At 49.6% G+C, this 17,336-nt stretch overlaps 7 protein-coding genes across 7 annotated transcripts; 3 read left to right on the top strand and 4 right to left on the bottom strand.

Annotated features, from left to right (window-relative positions):
* Nucleotides 1–168: 168 nt before the first annotated feature.
* Nucleotides 169–1,696, top strand: N7519_006798 (aurora family serine/threonine-protein kinase; the record flags this gene model as incomplete). The annotated part of the gene is given in 4 exon segments (XM_057293574.1): nucleotides 169–261; nucleotides 315–965; nucleotides 979–1,542; nucleotides 1,592–1,696. The coding sequence occupies 4 exon segments, from the start codon at nucleotides 169–171 to the stop codon at nucleotides 1,694–1,696; spliced, it is 1,413 nt and encodes a 470-aa protein (XP_057148385.1).
* Nucleotides 1,697–5,342: 3,646 nt separating this feature from the next.
* Nucleotides 5,343–5,885, bottom strand: N7519_006799 (uncharacterized protein; the record flags this gene model as incomplete). The annotated part of the gene is made up of 1 exon (XM_057293575.1): nucleotides 5,343–5,885. The coding sequence occupies one exon, from the start codon at nucleotides 5,883–5,885 to the stop codon at nucleotides 5,343–5,345; it is 543 nt and encodes a 180-aa protein (XP_057148386.1).
* A 1,738-nt stretch (nucleotides 5,886–7,623) lies between these two features.
* N7519_006800 (phosphotransferase family protein) lies at nucleotides 7,624–9,437 on the top strand (the record flags this gene model as incomplete). The annotated part of the gene is made up of 4 exons (XM_057293576.1): nucleotides 7,624–7,717; nucleotides 7,769–8,071; nucleotides 8,134–8,496; nucleotides 8,545–9,437. The coding sequence occupies 4 exons, from the start codon at nucleotides 7,624–7,626 to the stop codon at nucleotides 9,435–9,437; spliced, it is 1,653 nt and encodes a 550-aa protein (XP_057148387.1).
* Nucleotides 9,438–9,740: 303 nt separating this feature from the next.
* On the bottom strand, nucleotides 9,741–11,707 carry N7519_006801 (uncharacterized protein; the record flags this gene model as incomplete). The annotated part of the gene is made up of 2 exons (XM_057293577.1): nucleotides 9,741–10,951; nucleotides 11,065–11,707. 2 exons carry the CDS (start codon nucleotides 11,705–11,707, stop codon nucleotides 9,741–9,743), a joined length of 1,854 nt encoding a protein of 617 aa, XP_057148388.1.
* Nucleotides 11,708–11,971: 264 nt separating this feature from the next.
* N7519_006802 (putative C6 transcription factor) lies at nucleotides 11,972–14,089 on the top strand (the record flags this gene model as incomplete). Its single annotated transcript, XM_057293578.1, has 1 exon — nucleotides 11,972–14,089. The coding sequence occupies one exon, from the start codon at nucleotides 11,972–11,974 to the stop codon at nucleotides 14,087–14,089; it is 2,118 nt and encodes a 705-aa protein (XP_057148389.1).
* A 219-nt stretch (nucleotides 14,090–14,308) lies between these two features.
* Nucleotides 14,309–15,900, bottom strand: N7519_006803 (MFS transporter; the record flags this gene model as incomplete). Its single annotated transcript, XM_057293579.1, is given in 4 exon segments — nucleotides 14,309–15,281; nucleotides 15,337–15,464; nucleotides 15,485–15,679; nucleotides 15,694–15,900. The coding sequence occupies 4 exon segments, from the start codon at nucleotides 15,898–15,900 to the stop codon at nucleotides 14,309–14,311; spliced, it is 1,503 nt and encodes a 500-aa protein (XP_057148390.1).
* Nucleotides 15,901–16,284: 384 nt separating this feature from the next.
* On the bottom strand, nucleotides 16,285–16,959 carry N7519_006804 (cupin domain-containing protein; the record flags this gene model as incomplete). Its single annotated transcript, XM_057293580.1, has 1 exon — nucleotides 16,285–16,959. The coding sequence occupies one exon, from the start codon at nucleotides 16,957–16,959 to the stop codon at nucleotides 16,285–16,287; it is 675 nt and encodes a 224-aa protein (XP_057148391.1).
* Nucleotides 16,960–17,336: the final 377 nt, after the last annotated feature.

The following is a 17,336-nucleotide window of genomic DNA, read 5'->3' on the forward strand; positions in this document are numbered from 1 at the left end:
TCTGTTCATAACAGGACATAACCTTGGAATTAACCTTGAATTAGCTCAGGTCCCACAATTCTACTTACCATCAGCACAAGCTTCCTAGGGATTTCAACGAAAGCATTTCCCCGAGAACATCGGTTTCCTTGATCTCAGGGGTGAAACTGTAACGTAGCGGAAACCAGTATGGCGACAAAGGCACTCGAGGCGCGTTTCAAGCATTTGTCGGTTCATGAGAGTGACGGGCAAGATGGGATCGATTTACACCAGAACACCAAGGTAACTACGACCCATGACTTACATGTCTTGAGGGCACAGTTAACATACAGCAGGTCGCGAACCCAAGCACGTATTCATCGGGCAAAACACGGCCAGCAGAAAGCTCCAAGCCCAATTCGTACAAACAAAAGTGCACAATCGACGATCCCGTTGCTTCTCAAGTGGCTCAAGGAGATGGCGGAAAGACTCTTCGCCGAGCCCGAACACCCCCCTCGGTTCTTTCGACGCGGACGGATGAAATGCCGAAGGTGGATAAGCGCCCCAACACTGGTACTAAGCAACAAACCACACTCGCCTCCCGAGTGCCTGACTCCAAAGACGGAAAAGCGCCTGCCAGGGCTCGGCATCCCCTCTCCGTTGTTGTGTCGCAGACACAAGGTACAGCTTTCGAGACACAAAGACACCATGTTTATGATGTCGAGCAACACGTCACAGCCACAAAGAACGTGTCTTCGCAGGTGGCTAAAGCAAAAGGTCGACCACCTGTTTTTGTTGATCAGCCTAATGCGGCGGCGAAGGCAGAAGAACACTCTGCTCAGCTTATCAAACAGCCTGTCCCCAAAGAACTGCATCTGGGCATGTTCGAAATTGGCCGACCTCTAGGAAAAGGGAAGTTTGGACGAGTATATCTTGCGCGAGAAAGAGAGACTGGTTTCATTTGTGCGCTAAAGGTGCTACATAAGGACGAGATCCGACAAGGAAAAGTCGAAAAAACAGGTGGCTCGTGAGATCGAGATTCAGAGCAATTTACGTCACCCGAACGTCCTACGACTATACGGTCACTTTCACGATCGAAAACGAATATTTCTGATTCTCGAGTATGCCGGCAAAGGGGAATTATACAAGCACCTACAAAGACAAGACCGTTTTCCAGAATGGAAGGCAGCCCGCTACATTGCACAAATGGCTAGCGCGCTAGGATATTTACATCGCAAGCACGTTATTCACCGAGATATAAAACCCGAGAACATTCTCGTTGGTCTACACGGGGAACTGAAGATGTCCGATTTTGGGTGGAGTGTTCATGCACCAAGTGGGCGCAGGCTTACGATGTGTGGAACACTGGACTACTTGCCTCCTGAGATGGTCGACCCGAAGAGAAGCTCGAAGCCTTATAATGAAAAGGTAGACATATGGGCTCTGGGGGTCTTGATGTACGAGTTCCTAGTCGGAAGGGCACCGTTTGAGGACACACCCAATATGACACATAGGCGAATCGCGAAAGGAGATATGTCAATTCCTTCTTTCGTTAGTCCTGAAGCCACAGATCTTATCAAAAAGGTGAAGACATTTCCAAAACAATAGTAACCGACTGCTAACAACAATCAAGCTACTTATCCTTGATTCGGATCAGAGAATTTCCTTGGAGAAAGTCCGACAACACCCCTGGATCATCAAACACTGCGAGAGCGTTGCGGAACAAGATAAATCTTGATAGCATCGGGCGGTCGACAATTCTGTCACCGCCCCCGAATCACTCTTGGCCGGTTCCCCACTTCCCGCTCTCCAACCTTGGGTTACCCGAGAGTACTCGCCGGAGATAACAATAATCAATATGCTGGCCGACCTTCCATTGGAATTGCTGGATATGGTAATTGCGAGGTAAACCAACATGCCCTTCAACCTATTTCCGCAGGCTTATCATTGAAGATCCCCTGCCGTGGGGACCTAAAGCGGCTTTGTGAAGTTTGTAAACATCTCCATGATGTCGCCCTTCCACATCTATATCGCTCACTTGTCCTATCTGGGTTGAATCGGTATAATGATTTCGAATCCGTCAGAAAATGTGTCGAAGTTCATTGCCATCGAATCCAATCACTTACACTTGACCTTTTGACCTGGGTTCGTGCGGAGAAAATCTGGACTGATGGATTCCGCGAAAAGAACCCCCATATCAGAAGGACCCCCGAAAACTTTTTCTCGCAAGGTGTGCTGAATGTCCACCCTCGGGACGAAAAGGTTCTCTTCCTATCTCTCGAGAATCTTCATCTGTCGGCAGTGTCTTTCTATCATACGGGCCTAGCAATGGTCTACGCTTTCAATATCGGGAGCCTAAAGAGTCTAAAATTACGAAACTGCCAAGGGTCTCTTGACTGCTTACGAATAATAGTCAATTCCGGAAAGCCAATGAAATTAAAATCCTTCGAACTTGCTCTCGACCTCAGTAGTATTGAGAGAGAGAGAGATGCATACCTCTATATCACAGAGACTATTTGCAATTTCATTCAACACATGTCCGACTTAGACACTCTCTACCTAACGCTTCCTCAACCTTTTGATTGGACCACCCTCACAGATAGACTATCAAACCATCGTCATCTCAAGCGCTTTGTTATGCACCACCTGGTGCATAGAGGTGGTCAGAACCTCATCGATGGCGATATACCACGGCCCATACATTTGGAACATTTACTACAAGAAAAGCAATTAACTTTCTTTGGGTCTTCCATTTCGCCCGACGTTCTAGTATGCAATTGTCATGAATCTTCGGATTGAACATAATATGATCACTAACAGATGACTAGGCCAGCCACTTCCAAAGGATGCATCCCAAGCCGTCATGCAAATTGATACACTTGAGGACAAGCGGGGTAGTCCTTAAGAGACTGACTAGCTTTAGGCAGCCTTTCTTTAAACAGGCTAGCTATCCTTTTATGGCTCTTTATACTTACGAATATGGCGACGGTAAGCTGATTCCACTTATCGAAGAGTAGAGCCAAGTGGTGCTTGATGGAATCTAAAGTTGAACCAGATTTGCCATACAAACCCAATGAAGTTGAAGATTTTGCGCAGTGGGCATTCAGCGCTGATGGTCTCCCACGCCTTCAAGTACTCGCCTGGGGGGGACTTCTCATATGACGGGCGTTATTCGGAGCTCAATCTTTTCTTTTGCAGATCCGCCAGTGGCTACAAAAACCTAACACCTTCTGATGTAATTCCTTGGAATATTGTTCAGGAGAACATGGATATGTTAGCGGCTTGCCCCTTTGATGATATTCTGGGATAAATGAGGTACTCGTACGGAAATATTAAGCAAATGTTCTTTTACACTCTGCGTAGGGCTGGTACTCAACCTTTCAAATGAAGCTTTACACGGACGACTCCAGGGCTTATTGCGTCACATCGCATCATGGATGTCACATATCTAGACAAGAAGATACCTAGGTAAGGATCTTATGATGCTTTGGTGTAGAGGCAAAAGAACCGCGGTTCAAGCGTTGAGTTGACCGACACCCAAAGAGCAACTTTAGGGCTCTCTTTGATTTATGTTCAACCCAACTTCATTCTTCCTACATATGTGCATTACACATTTTTGCGAAAGTCAATACATACTGGTCTTGCGTTTACTATTTTTGCTAACATCTACTCCGTTGGGGGAATTTTGAGCCCGTCAATGTGGACGCCTCAGGCGGGTATAATTATAAGATCAAATGTCAAACGCTTGAATTACCGCGCGATGTATTCGTTAAGGTCATAGTCGCCGAGATGACTCTGCGAGGACTTGTCCAGCGCTGCGATAGCATCGAAAAAAAACTTGAACAGCCAGTGTCCACTCCGGAGGATAAGACAAAGATGAAGGAATGGGAGGAAGAGATACAGGGCCTCCAAAAAAAATATACATGGAGCAGCATGCACTGTACAGATGCGAAGCATTTCTTTCTCACCGACCTTTGAAACAGATGTATGACGCCCTCAGAGAGAAACCAACGTGGTATTGCCGACCCGAGCTAGTTAAAGACTGTGCTGAAAGAGACGGTTGCTGCGGTCGGAGCTGTAGGTGTTGTCAAAAACGCAACCTGACGACCCAGCGGACAAAGGGCATTGGACATTGTACGATAGATTGCAGCTGTTGTTCGGAAATGCGTGGCGCTGGTCTTACTCCCGAAGAGAGAGCAGCAATCGTTAGGATGCTTAAAGATATGCTCCGTTCCTCCAATCCAGCCTATCTTGTGAAGATGATAGAGGCTTAATTTTCTAAGCCGGCCTACTTCACCGAAGTTGGAAGCCCGGAAAAGGAATGATGATCGTGCTGGAGCTATGGAAACAGGTACGGGATTGCACTATACGTATAAGCGGTTCAAGTGGCGAGCAAGCTTTACGAGGGTTGTGGCTTAGCGCATTTGGTCCTTGTGCAAGATCCTAGCATTAGCACCTTAGCGATTAGCTTGCATAGCAACCAGGACCTATCTCGCCCCTTCACTGTATCTCTGAAGACAAAACTCCTTATGCGAGTGGATCCCTTTCCTTTGTCGGATGTGTGATCAAATGTCTAGAAGCCTTGACTTGGCACTTTATTCAGTCTCCAATGAAACTTGTCAACCTACTCAAATTTCCTGGTTACTTTCAACGTAATTGACTATCTGGAGTAGTCGTGAACTTAGAGAATCGTCAACTCACCCTTGTAACTCCCTGAGTGTGCTCCAATTGTCTTTACGGGTGGTGGCGATGTCGGATGACGGCCATAGTTTTGATGTAAGCTTCAAATGTAGTTATATGTATACAGTTTGAATGATCTGCAAACTCTCTTCCAAACACAGATATTCTTGGCCGACTACGGAGGTTCAGAGCCCCCTGGCATCAATGACTAATTTAGTGCCTGAAGATGTCTGGTCTTCTGCTGGCAGAAAATGAAGATATCTGAGAACAAAGCAGCTTACTGGAGGAGTATCCAGTGAGCTTTGAATACGCGGGAACGTAAATTCGGGAGATCGTTAAGAACTGGATTGATCAAGAAGCAGAACCTTGGAAGACACTAGACTATTACTCGCACCTTCAAAAGAGGGGAGTTTACCTTCGAGGATTTCTCCCCTGTCACCAATAGAAACCTGTATCACCACGCCCATTCATCAAGGTTCTCACAAACGCCGGACGCGGGTGGCTTGATCAAGCGGTAATAAGCCAGAATGCAATCCTCCCACTTTTCGTCAGTTGGATACGAACCGCGAAACCCCGAGATCCATAGATCGGCGGATTCTTTGTCCCATATAATCTTTGTGATATTCTCCCCTCCTGGACCCCAGCCAAAGGACGACATTTCCCTGATTTTGCGTTAGCATGATCTCCAGGACGTAACTCCGCACTTACTCATATGCAGCCCGGAACTTTCGGCGAACGAGATCACGTTTTGGTCGCTCGAATGACCAGAATAGTTCCGGAGTGAGGACCTGTCCGCGGACCTTTTCCCAAACAAGATAGGTTATGTATCCTCCAGGTACAGGTCCGTGTTCCCCTTGCACGGATTGGCCATATCCAAGTAGTGAAGGCACACTTTTGCATCCACCTTGTCTGAACTTCTTCCGAGCTTTAGCTTCCTGCTTTTCAAAATGAGGATTTGCCTGTTGGGCTCGAGCTTCCGGCAGAAGGAATTCTGTTCCCTCATCGGGACCTTGACAGTAGACTCTCATAAACGCTTGATTATATGGGAAATGGTGATTGTGACATAGATACTTAGCCTCCCAACCGGATGGTTGTTCGTCGGGATCAGAAGTAGGCTCACGCACTCCATCGACTCTATTCTCATAAAGCTTCTCGTCGATCACCCATGTACTCGCGTTCAGGGGGAGAGCTGCGGAGCCAGGAAGGGCGATCTGAGTGCCTTTGAAAATCTGAGAGATATCAGTCATCTTGAAGGTTGCGAGGATAAAAAGGGAAGAGAGTTCTGAGAGAACAGAAGAGGAAAAGAAGGGAAAGTTCTGAAAGAAATGAAGGGAGATGGACTTTTGGGCCATCTATGGTGCCTGAGGCAACACCTCACTGTTGAAATACAACTTGTTACTGGCCAATTAGGTGATGTCAAAGACTCTGGCTTTTATGACCCCTATTTCTGGCAATTTATATATAGGCGTAATTACTTGAATAATAAACAAACACAACAAACATAATACCGCGATGCCCAACGTCATATTTACCTTCTTCGCCGCCATGATCTGAAATCAAAAGTTGAAAAAGCTTCCAAGGCTAGAGAAAGGCGTTTCAGACAGTCGGCGAGGTCAAAGATGATGGACTGGTTGCTCCTGATTGCGATGGAGCAAAGTCAACGCTTAAGAATGTGGGGATGTGGATCTTTGTGGGCCGGGAATAGCTTCAATACTTTGTATGTACACCATTCTGGAATGATCAACAATATAGCTTCTCTTAAAGTATACTGCGTAACCCGGTTTTACGGCAAGGTATGAGGTTCTGGAGTGTATGGAGCAGGGTCCCCGGTTGTTGACGAACACGTCTCCCACGAGTCCGTGGGTGCTGGAGCGCAGTTCGCGCCCAACATGCTGGCTGGTCCTCGTCATCTCCGACTAACAAGGCCGGGTGTGTGCTGGGCGATGGCTCCAGTTGGCTTCCTTTCCGTAGTGGCGAAAGAGATTCTTTGCGGTCTGGCTGGGGGAGTGAGGGACTAGACGCGAGGGGGGGATGGTGAAGAAAGGTGTTATGTGTATGGAGGAGTAAAACCTCAGCAATCTGAATCATTTCGGAACTTCCTTCACATTTCCTGTCTTCTCTGCCCCTCCTACTTCCTGGCATCCTTGACCACTTTATCTTCGGCCTTTCATACATTGACCGTTGATTCCGTCTTAATCAACTCCTCATCGTATGATCACCACCACTGCACGACATGGCAAGTTTATTAAAACCGACGCTATTAAAGTCCTGCGAAACGCAGACTCTCGCCACGAGCCCATGCAACGTTCCACGAGCCATAATACAGGTAAAAGATCGGATGAGAGGATCGGCAACAAGATGTCCATCTTCTCTCGGGGAACTTTTCGAACAGAGACAGCAGCTTGCTATCGTGTAAGACTGGTCTAGACGACTAGTCCTTTCATGTCTGCCACATGTGGCTTGCTCGTCTTCTTGCCTTGATTGGAAACGGTATTGTCTAGAGTGCTGCCAAAGGGGTAGTGACCTCACCAGTGCCCCTTACCACCTCCGAGTCCCATCGACTAGTGGGAATGTAGCTCTCAAATCTCCTGACCCATCGATAGACACAATCGTCTATTTTGAGAACCTTCAAGGTGTTTCCTGACCTCCATAATGTAAGCTTTTGGAGGGCGGTATATCTGGGTACAAAGGTTTAGCCCAATATTTTGGAGGTCCCACTGTACACTTTCACTAGTAGAATCTACTTTCATAGACCCGATAAAATCTTTAAACCTCGTCCAGAATTAAGTATGGCTCGCCCATGTTTTCTCCCCTGGTAGGGCTTCACTGCTCCAGGGCTGAGATCCGGGCTTAGGTAATATCCCTAATATGCGCGGTGTTGCCCAGGTGATATCTAAATCCAGCCCCGTCCCCTTCGACCTCGTATCCTCAGTCCATGTTGCAACCCTCCCTTCAAGGTACGTATCATAACCACGAATTCTCGACATGCAAGCCTTAAGGAACGTCTTGAGGCTTCGACCTCCTCATAGAAGCGTATTTCTCGACACGTCCAAAAGATACCTATCTATTACGTCTCGAGGTATTACCTGTGTACAAGTCACATAATTCAGAAGCGCTAATAAAATCATAGGACATCCAATTTCCAAAGAAGAGCTGTTTAAATACACAAATGGCCGATTTCTTTCCGAGGAAGAAAGCCAGCTATCGAAGCGCTATGTTCGTTTCGACATTGACCGGTTATGTGATGTGATCGCAAACATCTCCGGAACTGGGGCACAGCAGGTTTCAAGCATAGACAAGATGGAGGGCGGATTCAGCAAGGCCCTTCTTATGACAACCCTCGATGGCGGCGAATACATCGTCAAGATCCCGTGCTCGAATGCAGGAAGGCCTAGGTACTGCACAGCATCTGAGGTTGCGGTCTTGGACTTCGGTAAGTTTGATCTCTTATATGAATACCGTCAATGCATAAACTTATAGATGCCCTTGACTCAGTCAGGACGCATACCACAATCCCAGTGCCAAAGGTCTTAGCATGGAATGCCGACTTAACCAACCCCGTGGGTGCTGAGTACATTGTGATGGAACGAGTCCCTGGGGCCCAGATCTTCAATAAATGGGATGAAATGAGCGAGATCAACCGCATATCAATTATCAAACGTATCACACAATGGGAGCATGAGCTTGCTGAGATTCCATTTCCAGCTTTTGGCAGCCTATATCACAAAGGTTCCCTGAGTGATCATGAATCGATCCCGTTAGATCCATCTGTGGATCCTGAAGGTTTATTTTGCGTTGGCCCTTCATGTGATTCTCACTGGCTCATGCAGCATAGTCCTAATGTTCACTATGGCCCCTGTAAGTATTGCCTCTTCTCCTAATTAACTACAGCTAATACCTTTACAGGGAAAACCATCGGTGACTTAGGCGAAGCTCTTATCAATCGTTCACTTCTCAAATCCCAACACGGTCTCAAGGCGAAACTACCGGCCTCTTTAAATAGTCCCTTAGGGGAACATTTGATAACCCTTGGTATGGCAAAAGAAATTATGCCAGCAATGGCAACCAATGCTAAGCTGCTAGCGCAATCCCAGCCTACATTATGGCATACTGATCTTCATATGGGAAATATCTTTGTCGCTGAGGATGACCCGGGTAAGGTCACTGGCTTCATTGACTGGCAGCATACTTCTATCAGTCCCTTGTTTATGCAAGTCCGATGGCCCATCTTCCTAACACCACCGGAAGACTACCCAGAGGGCCACGTAATGCCTCAGCTTCCACCTGGCTATGAAGATATGGACGCCGAAGACAAGGAAATTGCTTTAGATATTAAACAAAAGGCTACTTGGGCAAAGGCCTATGAGGTTGCAACATTCCTGAATGATAGGAAAGCCTGGAGAGCGATGCAACTTCCCTTGGCACTAAAGGAACTATTCCGTCGCTGTGGTGATACTTGGGATGAAGGAATTCTTCCGCTCCGGGAAACGTTGATTGAACTTTTTCGCAGTCAGCGGGAGCTCGGATTCGAAGCTGATCTATCGCTCCACTTCAATGACGAACAGATCGCAGCACACGAGAAGGAGTTCCAGGCCTATGAAGAATGGCAGGAAATACGCAGCTTCGTGAAGAAACTCCTTGATACTGATGATGACGGCTGGATTCCCCCAGAGTACGATTTCACCGAGATGAGGTCTCGGAACAAGATGTTGTTCGACTACTATGTTTCCAAGCCAGATCTTAACAAAATCCCAGATGAAGTCCGGAGGTTATGGCCATTCCCTCTAGATGGCCTTTGATACCTTAGGATTCTGCCGTTACTTACGGAAGTACATATTTCGAAAGTGCATATAGTGTACCACAGAACAAGAACTTGCAACGTCAAGGCCTGCCGTGGCCTAATTGCCGTCCGCATTGTGAGGCTAGGCCTGCAACAGTCCAAGAGATATGCCCCCGAAACCCACGTCCTAGGCATCGATGTACAAATGTAGATCATCCCACTATGTACTGAGTCCTCCTGGAACCCACAGAATGCCCAAGCCTCCAAAGCACAAACTCCCAGCCGTATCTAAATGCGACCGAGAACAAAAATGCAACAGGAATCATTTCTTGATCCCAATAATAGCCAGATTGCGCGGGCTCTTACCATACTCAAACACAGGCTCAACCCAACACTCCTTGACAGAGTCATGTTCGCGCAAGAACTGCCAGCGATCAACAACAATAGCAGCCTCAACAACCTGAGCACTGAACGCCATTAAACTCCACACGATACTGAGATTCTTGCGTGTGGGCAAGTACCTTTTTTCATAGCGCTGCAACTCTTCCTCAGACATGGTACAGACGCGCTCCTTGACCAACTCGCCACGTGTGGGATCACGGCTCAATTTGACCGTTGCAGCACGCACATACGCGGTGAAAGACTCGAATGCGGACTTTCGCACGGATCCCACGATCAGCGCTATACCCTCCGAGTTGGGGTTGTCCGCGTCGTCTTTATAGAGATCGTCGGGGATGTCGGGTTTAGGGATGATGTCGCGATCTAGAAGAACGCGTTGCAGCAAAGCGCGGTAGAAATGACGTGTGAAGAAATCTTCGCTGTCGGCGCGGCCCCAGTTGTGGGGTGCCTGTAAGGCCATTGAGCGGGCTGTGATGTTGAGCTTGAGGCCTTTTGTGGTCTTTGCGTGGTAGTTTTCATAAAGCTTGGACATTGGGAATCCGTGCGGGTCCCATGACGATCCGGTTTGTTTGAGGCGGGGGTGCAGGGATCGAAGGATGGGGATTTTGTATGTTGCTGGCCCCAATCGTTCTGTCAGGAGGTTGTAGCAGCAGCCAATCATGGCGATTGCCACAACAGAAGGGTTGAGCACTAGTGATCGGAGTCCGTGGTGGACGAGGTTTCCGCATGAATGTAGAGAGACCACCATCACCCGGGCGTCACTTGGTTTCTTCTCTTCGGGTTGGATGATGACTTCTTCTGTGCTGGTCCGGGTTTCAACTGATGTTTTTGGGTCGACGACGTGCTCAATGATCGGTTCCAGGTAGCCATCTTGGATATTATGTTCTATGTAGCTGACTGTGCCCCTGGTATCGACCTTCGGTTGTGCCTTTGGCACATGTGGCACATGTGGCTTTCTGTACGTCGAGTCGAGCACATCATCGGCTTCTAGAGTCATATCGCCTAGAATATTAGAGACCGTGGTATCTTCATCCTGACCAGCAGGTTCTTCTGGCACTGAATCGCTCGATCCCAGTGGTGCTTCCATCTCCAAGCTAGGAACTTCAGGCTTTTCCGAAAGGCCTAGATCTGGGGCTAGTTCGGGGGTGTCGGTACAGACGCTGCATTGCTTCTTCAATTTGTTTAACTTTGCATTGTGTATCGTCTTTTTTTTTCTTCCGTAGTTAGTCGAGCAACAACATCCATACGGTTGGCACCGCTGATGTATTGGTGCTTTCGCTCGATAGCAATGATATGTTTATGATAGGGCGAGCTTGCCAGCATGCGCCCCAGGTAGCTTTGTCCCGACCCAAAATCGACAATGTGAGATAATGGTTCCCCGCGACGCTCATTTACCGTCTCTGACAAAGACGCGACATAGCGAGAGAATTCCTCAACCTCGTGCTTCTTTTTTTTGTTCATGCCAACAGCAATATGTCTCGGGAGGGGTTCACTCTTCTCAGATGTGGTGTACTCGCGGCGGAAGCTCAGTCGTCGGATGTTGCGAATGTATTCGAGAAGGCTTGTGGGCGGGAACGTGCCTCCGTTCCATGTCCTGCCATTCCCGGTGTCTGCGTTTGTTTCGGCGGTTTCGCACAGCGGGTCAATGTCCTCTCGTAGCAGCAGTTGCAAGATGCTGTGGATGTCGTGATGATCAAAGAATGATCGCCAGTCTTCTGGCAGTAGTGAAGTGTACAGATCGGGATCGCGCGTCAGGAAATCGAGGATATGCACGCCACCGCAAAGGTTCATGAACATGACCGACTCGGTTGCGAAAGAGAGGAGGGCTTTGACATATTCGTCAGGATCCTTCCACTCGTCGGAGAGTGGAAGAGGATTTCGGACTGTCATGCTAGATCAGATGTCATGAAAAGCACAAAACATGTGGTCAATTCGTGAAATGAGGGACATTCTATATACTGTGGGGGAAATGTTATCGCGTCTTTCTTTTTTTTTTATCGCCCCGCTCGGCGCCTCTAAACCCGTTTAGTCATCTTCTGGAGTCCCCGGGCGCATTTCGGAGCCCTAAGACCATCCCAAAATACCAAAAACAGAAAACAGAAAACAGAAAACGGCCGAAGCCGTCCTGTGAGAGCTGGAGCATGTGCCCCAGCAATGGAGGATATCACGGATACCACGGTCGTCTCCCGTCTTGTCCCGCTTGCTCCCGCCCCCGCAAGGGCCTCCCTCGATGCGCTCAATGGCTCCTCCGATACCGACCGGATGTCTGCGATGCGCTTTAACTGCCAATCCTGTGTACGAAAAAAGATTAAGTGTAACCGCACGGTGCCGAAGTGCGCCAGTTGCAGCAAAGCGAAGCTCCAGTGCGTCTATCAGCCGCCGCGCAAGAGGAAGCGCAGCCGGGGCGAAGAAAACGTTCATGACCGTCTAGCACGGTACGAGCGCATCTTACACGACCACAACCTCCTCCCGACGGCCGCTGCCTCGACCCCCAGCGGCAGAGACACGGAACCCTCGGCGATCAGCACTCGGGCCCCGACTCCAGTGTTGCCAGATTCGCAACCCGGCGCTACCACTGGCAAAGTGTTTTCCAGTGAGGGCAGGTCTCGCTACATTGACAATGTTCTGCTCCTGGACGCCGGGGAAGGGGACCTGTGTGAGTTATCAGAGTCCGAGCAAGAAGATTACCACCACGACGAAACCGGCCCCGACGAAGGCTCCCTGACGGGTCTTCTTGGCGCTCTCGTTGCAAATACTATCTCGGGCGGAAGCATGCAAAACCTCACCGACCTACACCCTAGCTACGAGCAAGCGGCCAAGCTCTGGCATGCCTATGTGCAGAACGTCGAGCCTCTTTGCAAGATTCTTCATGTTCCGACAGTCGCCAAGATGTTCGACTCCGTCTCTAAGCATCCGGCAGCCGCCCCGAAGAACGATGAATGCCTGATGTTTGTCATCTACTATTTCGCCGTGTTCTCCATGTCGGATGCCGACTGTTTGTGCGAGTTTAATACTTCGAGGGGACAGTTGATGTCCAGATATCGGACCGCAGTTATCCAGGCACTGGTCAATGCGTCGTGGCTCAAGACGACCGCGATGTCGATTTTGCAGGCTTACACACTCTTCCTTATCGCCTTGCGCACTCAGATCGATTCACACACATTTTGGATTTTGACAGGGATTGCGATTCGCCTAGCGCAGCGCATGGGGCTGCACCGGGACGGCGAAAGCCTCGGATTGCCCCCATTTGAGGTCCAGATGCGTCGGCGGCTCTTTTGGCAACTGCTACCCCTGGATGGATATGCCGGACAAACATCAGGCACGGGTATATCCATTTCGCCCAACAGTTGGGATACCAAGCAACCGCTAAACATTAACGATGACCAGATCTTCCCTGGCATGGCCCAGCCACCATGTGAACAACGAGGTGCCTCAGAGATGATTTTTTGCTTGTCCCGAATGGAGCTGTCCAACTTCTACATTCGAACAAGTGTCAAACTGAAGAAAAATGGGACCACCATCCAGTTTCGGGATGCCGAGGACATTGAGAGGCTGATCGACGAGGTGGAAGACCTCATCGAGACCAAGTTTCTGCGGTACTGCGATATCATTAATCCCTTGCACTTTCTGACCACCGGCATTGTACGCTCGGCCATTGATTCCGTCCGGTTGCGTGCCCGGATGCCGCTACTCAAGCAACAAACCATCACCGACGCCCAACGGAGACACATCCGCGCCCTTGCGGAAAAGGTGCTCGACACCAACAGTGCCATCTTTAGCAACCACAGCACTCAGAATTTCCGCTGGCAGACGCAGGCATTTTTCTTGTGGGATGCTCTGCTCTGTGTTCTCCGAAGCATTGCAGAGGTGGGATTCTACTCGCCCTCCGAGCTCTCCGCTGCATGGAGCAGGGTTGCGGATGTCTACACCAATCACGACGAACTCGTTAAGGCCCGAAGAACCCTGTACGTCACGATCGCTAAGGTCACTCTGAAGGCCTGGTTAGCAAATCCGCCCCGCCAGTCGTCCCCCGAGCCAGCATTCATCACTGCCCTGCGTGCCCAACGCGAACCTAGAGGCACTAACCGGCAGCAAGGCAGCAAGTTGTCGGATGAGACGGCTGCAGATGGTGCTTTTCGCTTCGATGAGCTTTTCGATGACATGGACGGGGCCGACCTGGACTTACATAACGCCTTTAATCTCGACTCTTCTTCGGATTGGCTGTTCTGGGACCAGATGTGGCAAGGAACTAGTCTGAGCGGTGAGCACTGATTGTTCACAATTTACACAGAAGCAAACTGTCTATGGTACCTTAATAAAATACAAAAGGTCACAAGTCATTTCACCCTTCCATGTCATCAGTCCGTCCGGCCGCCCAACCAGGTGCTACCTCCGCATGGCTGATTCAACCCAGCCGGAAATCCTTACACCTTACGACAACCATGGCCTCCAATTTAATTCGTCCTGACACCAACCCCAAATCCCGCCTCTTTAGCCCGCGGCATATCTGGTAATAGCACGGAGCTGGGGACCAAAATGCCAGAAGGCAAACGGCGCCCCCCAACCTATGGCCATGGTGATGAAAGCCAGCACACTGGTGCCCCATCCATATCCCAGGGCATTGTACATGTACGGGGCAAATAGCGGGAATCCGAAGCCGCACAAACTGCGAAGCACGGCACAAGCAGCCACGGCGCTGGCCGCGTAAGTTTGGTAGCTGTCGACAATGTACATCTGCATACCCTGCAGGCAAGAAATCGTGCCCATGGTGAAGATTAGCGCGCCAATGTTGGGCATTATCCAGTGCGTCCTCCCAATACTCCAGCCATACCAGAAGAGCCCAACGGTGCTGATCACCGAGCCGACGGCCAACGACGGCATGCGGAACTCGGGCTTGCCGACCTCGTTGTTTCGCGATTTAAGTCTTTTGTAGATGCGGTCAACAAGTTTGAGGTTGAAGAATAGCCCGGTGAAGGATCCAATGGCAATTGAAAGATAGTTGAGACCGCCGATCCCGGAACTCTCGTGATAGACCTTGGTCCAAATCTCGGGGAAGGTTGCAAGCATCAGATACGTGATTCCGAAGAGGTATGCCATGTAGATGGCCATACAGAAGATGATGGGCTGCGTCGTGAACATCCGCACTGGCCGCTCAAAGGCATGGAGAAGCTTGTAACCCAGTGTCTCAACCCTCTCTGCGGTATGGAGATTCTCGTTTCCTGTTTCCTTGGCAAGACGGTCTCGTCGCTTCCGTAGAAGCGTGTCTGGGTGGCACTCCCGTAACCAGAGGAATCCAACCGCCTGCACTGCGACGGCAGCGGCAGAGGTGGCCCAGAATACCCAGCGCCAGGTTGAATACTCCGCGATAAACCCGCCAGCAATCGGTCCGATCACGGGTCCCAGAAGCGGTCCGAGAGTGTAGACACCCATGGCCTTGCCACGTTCTTCCGCCGTCCACATATCGCTACCAATCCGGTTAGCCTGTGGGTTTTCAAGTGTTGTTACGGACCTTCTCTTACCTGATGGCTCCGGCCCCAATAGTTAGCGGGCGCTGCCACCAATGCCGGCTAGAAAACGAAAAGCAAAAAGCTGAGCCTTGGTCGTGGCGAAACCGCATCCCATATTCCAGGCCAGATACCACGCGTTGCTGACTTGAAGTAATCGTACCCGACCGTAGAGCTCCGACGCCGGACCGAAGAAGACGGGACCAATGGCGTAGGCGAGAATAAATATACTCAAGGACAGGTATATTTCAATATCCGTGTGCATACCCAAGGACTTGGCGAGATCGTCCTTGGCGGGAGCAATCATTGACGACGATACGGGCGAGATGAAGACAAAGAGAGAGACGGTCCAGGTGTTCTTCCATCTCAGACCTTTAGGCCAGTTTTGGGATTTTCTGGGTCCTTTGGCCCATCCCAAGTGACGAGGTTAGGATCGGTATCAACTTCGGCGTCGAGGGATGGCTCGAGGAAGCTGTTCGCTGCATGGCCCGCTTCGAGATCTCCCGCTTCCTTCCCAGGAAAAGGCGACCCCTCGGAAGAAGTTGAATGTTTGTCACTGATCTTGCTCATCTTGCTCATCTTTATATCGAAGCGCTCTTTCAACTAGTTGAGTACGAAGGGGCGTGGTCTGGGATATGTTGGAGTATACTTATACTTCCCATCCATAGTGCCAGCCAACCAATGACAAGGCCTGATTCTGCTTCGGGCCCGGAGTGCCTGCCATGGACCGATGCGTTGTCCAATAGGAGGTGGTCCTGCATCGGGCCCGGGTCTGATCCAGCAGTGCGTTTCACCACCGAGACGGGACCGATTCTCTTGCTTGAAGATTGTTATAAACGGTATGTTGGCCTAGTACAATTGAATCAAGCCTGTTACAGTCTATGAACTGAGGATCAGGTCGTCGGATTGAGAGCTCAAAGGTAAATCTTTCTTGTAATGCATTGGCTATAGCCCTAACTCAGCTTACAGACGAGCAGACGCAATGCCGCCACTTCCACGCCATGTCCTACAAAGTCCTCGCTCTGACTTTCCAAATACAGGGTCATGACTCGGCTTCGGAACCGCCCATACTCTCTCAAAGTCTCCCCCACTTTTGATGAAATCCCAATCACCACCGTTATAAGCTCCCATCATGGTGTATCCAGATAGCTGAATATCTGCCAACGCTTTCTTCGGGTCCTCAGCCTCGATACCATGTCCCCTCCCTGGTGTCAAGAGCTTGAAATCTGCTTCAGGTTTCGTGTCATATGTCTTATGCGCCACACCAGCAGGAATAATAAAAACATCGCCAGCTTCCGCTTCCAGTTCGACCCCACCCTCCTCCCAAGAGGAACCCCGCGTGTTTTGGAATAGATCGTCGGATGTGTCGGCGACGCCGAATCGGATCTTAGCGGTGCCCGAGAGGACGGCCATACACTCGTGGGCCTTGGAGTGGTAGTGCGATAGTTGTGTCTCACTGTATCGGAATATCCAGTTCACTTTCCACCCATTTTGGGTGAACATGTCCCAGACTTCGGCTGGATCGCAATGGGAGCTGCTTGGTTTCCGAGCCAGGACATTCTTGTAGTGTAGTAAAGGCCTCGGCGAGTTTGGGATGAGATCTGTTGGGAACAGGTGGTACTGTCGAACTTCAACCATGTTGGATGTTTGGGTTGTTGAAATAGAGATATGAAAATGTATGAATGGCATTGATCACATAGGCTGCTCACTTTAATATACACAACTTTGCGGGGAACATCGGCAAAAGATCCGAGTTGGAGGGATCGGATAGGGTTCCCGCGATCAACCACCGGAATAGGCATACCGTTCCTACTATCTATACCTACAAGCATACCTACATATGTAGGTACTATGTTAATTCCAACCCTCTTCTTGCTTTCACAAATATCTGGGTAAAATGACACAAATATCTACGACGTCGGGGTAAAAACCTTTTCAGGTTTCTCTCGCATTCCTCTCGCATTCCTCTCACATTTCTCTAACTTCCACCTTATCATGACCCCACTCTGGAATCC

Source organism: Penicillium mononematosum, assembly GCF_028829835.1.
Source record: "Penicillium mononematosum strain IBT 11891 chromosome Unknown utg000003l:1.0-8172316.0:1.0-8177699.0, whole genome shotgun sequence".
NCBI classification, from domain to species: Eukaryota; Fungi; Ascomycota; class Eurotiomycetes; order Eurotiales; family Aspergillaceae; genus Penicillium; species Penicillium mononematosum.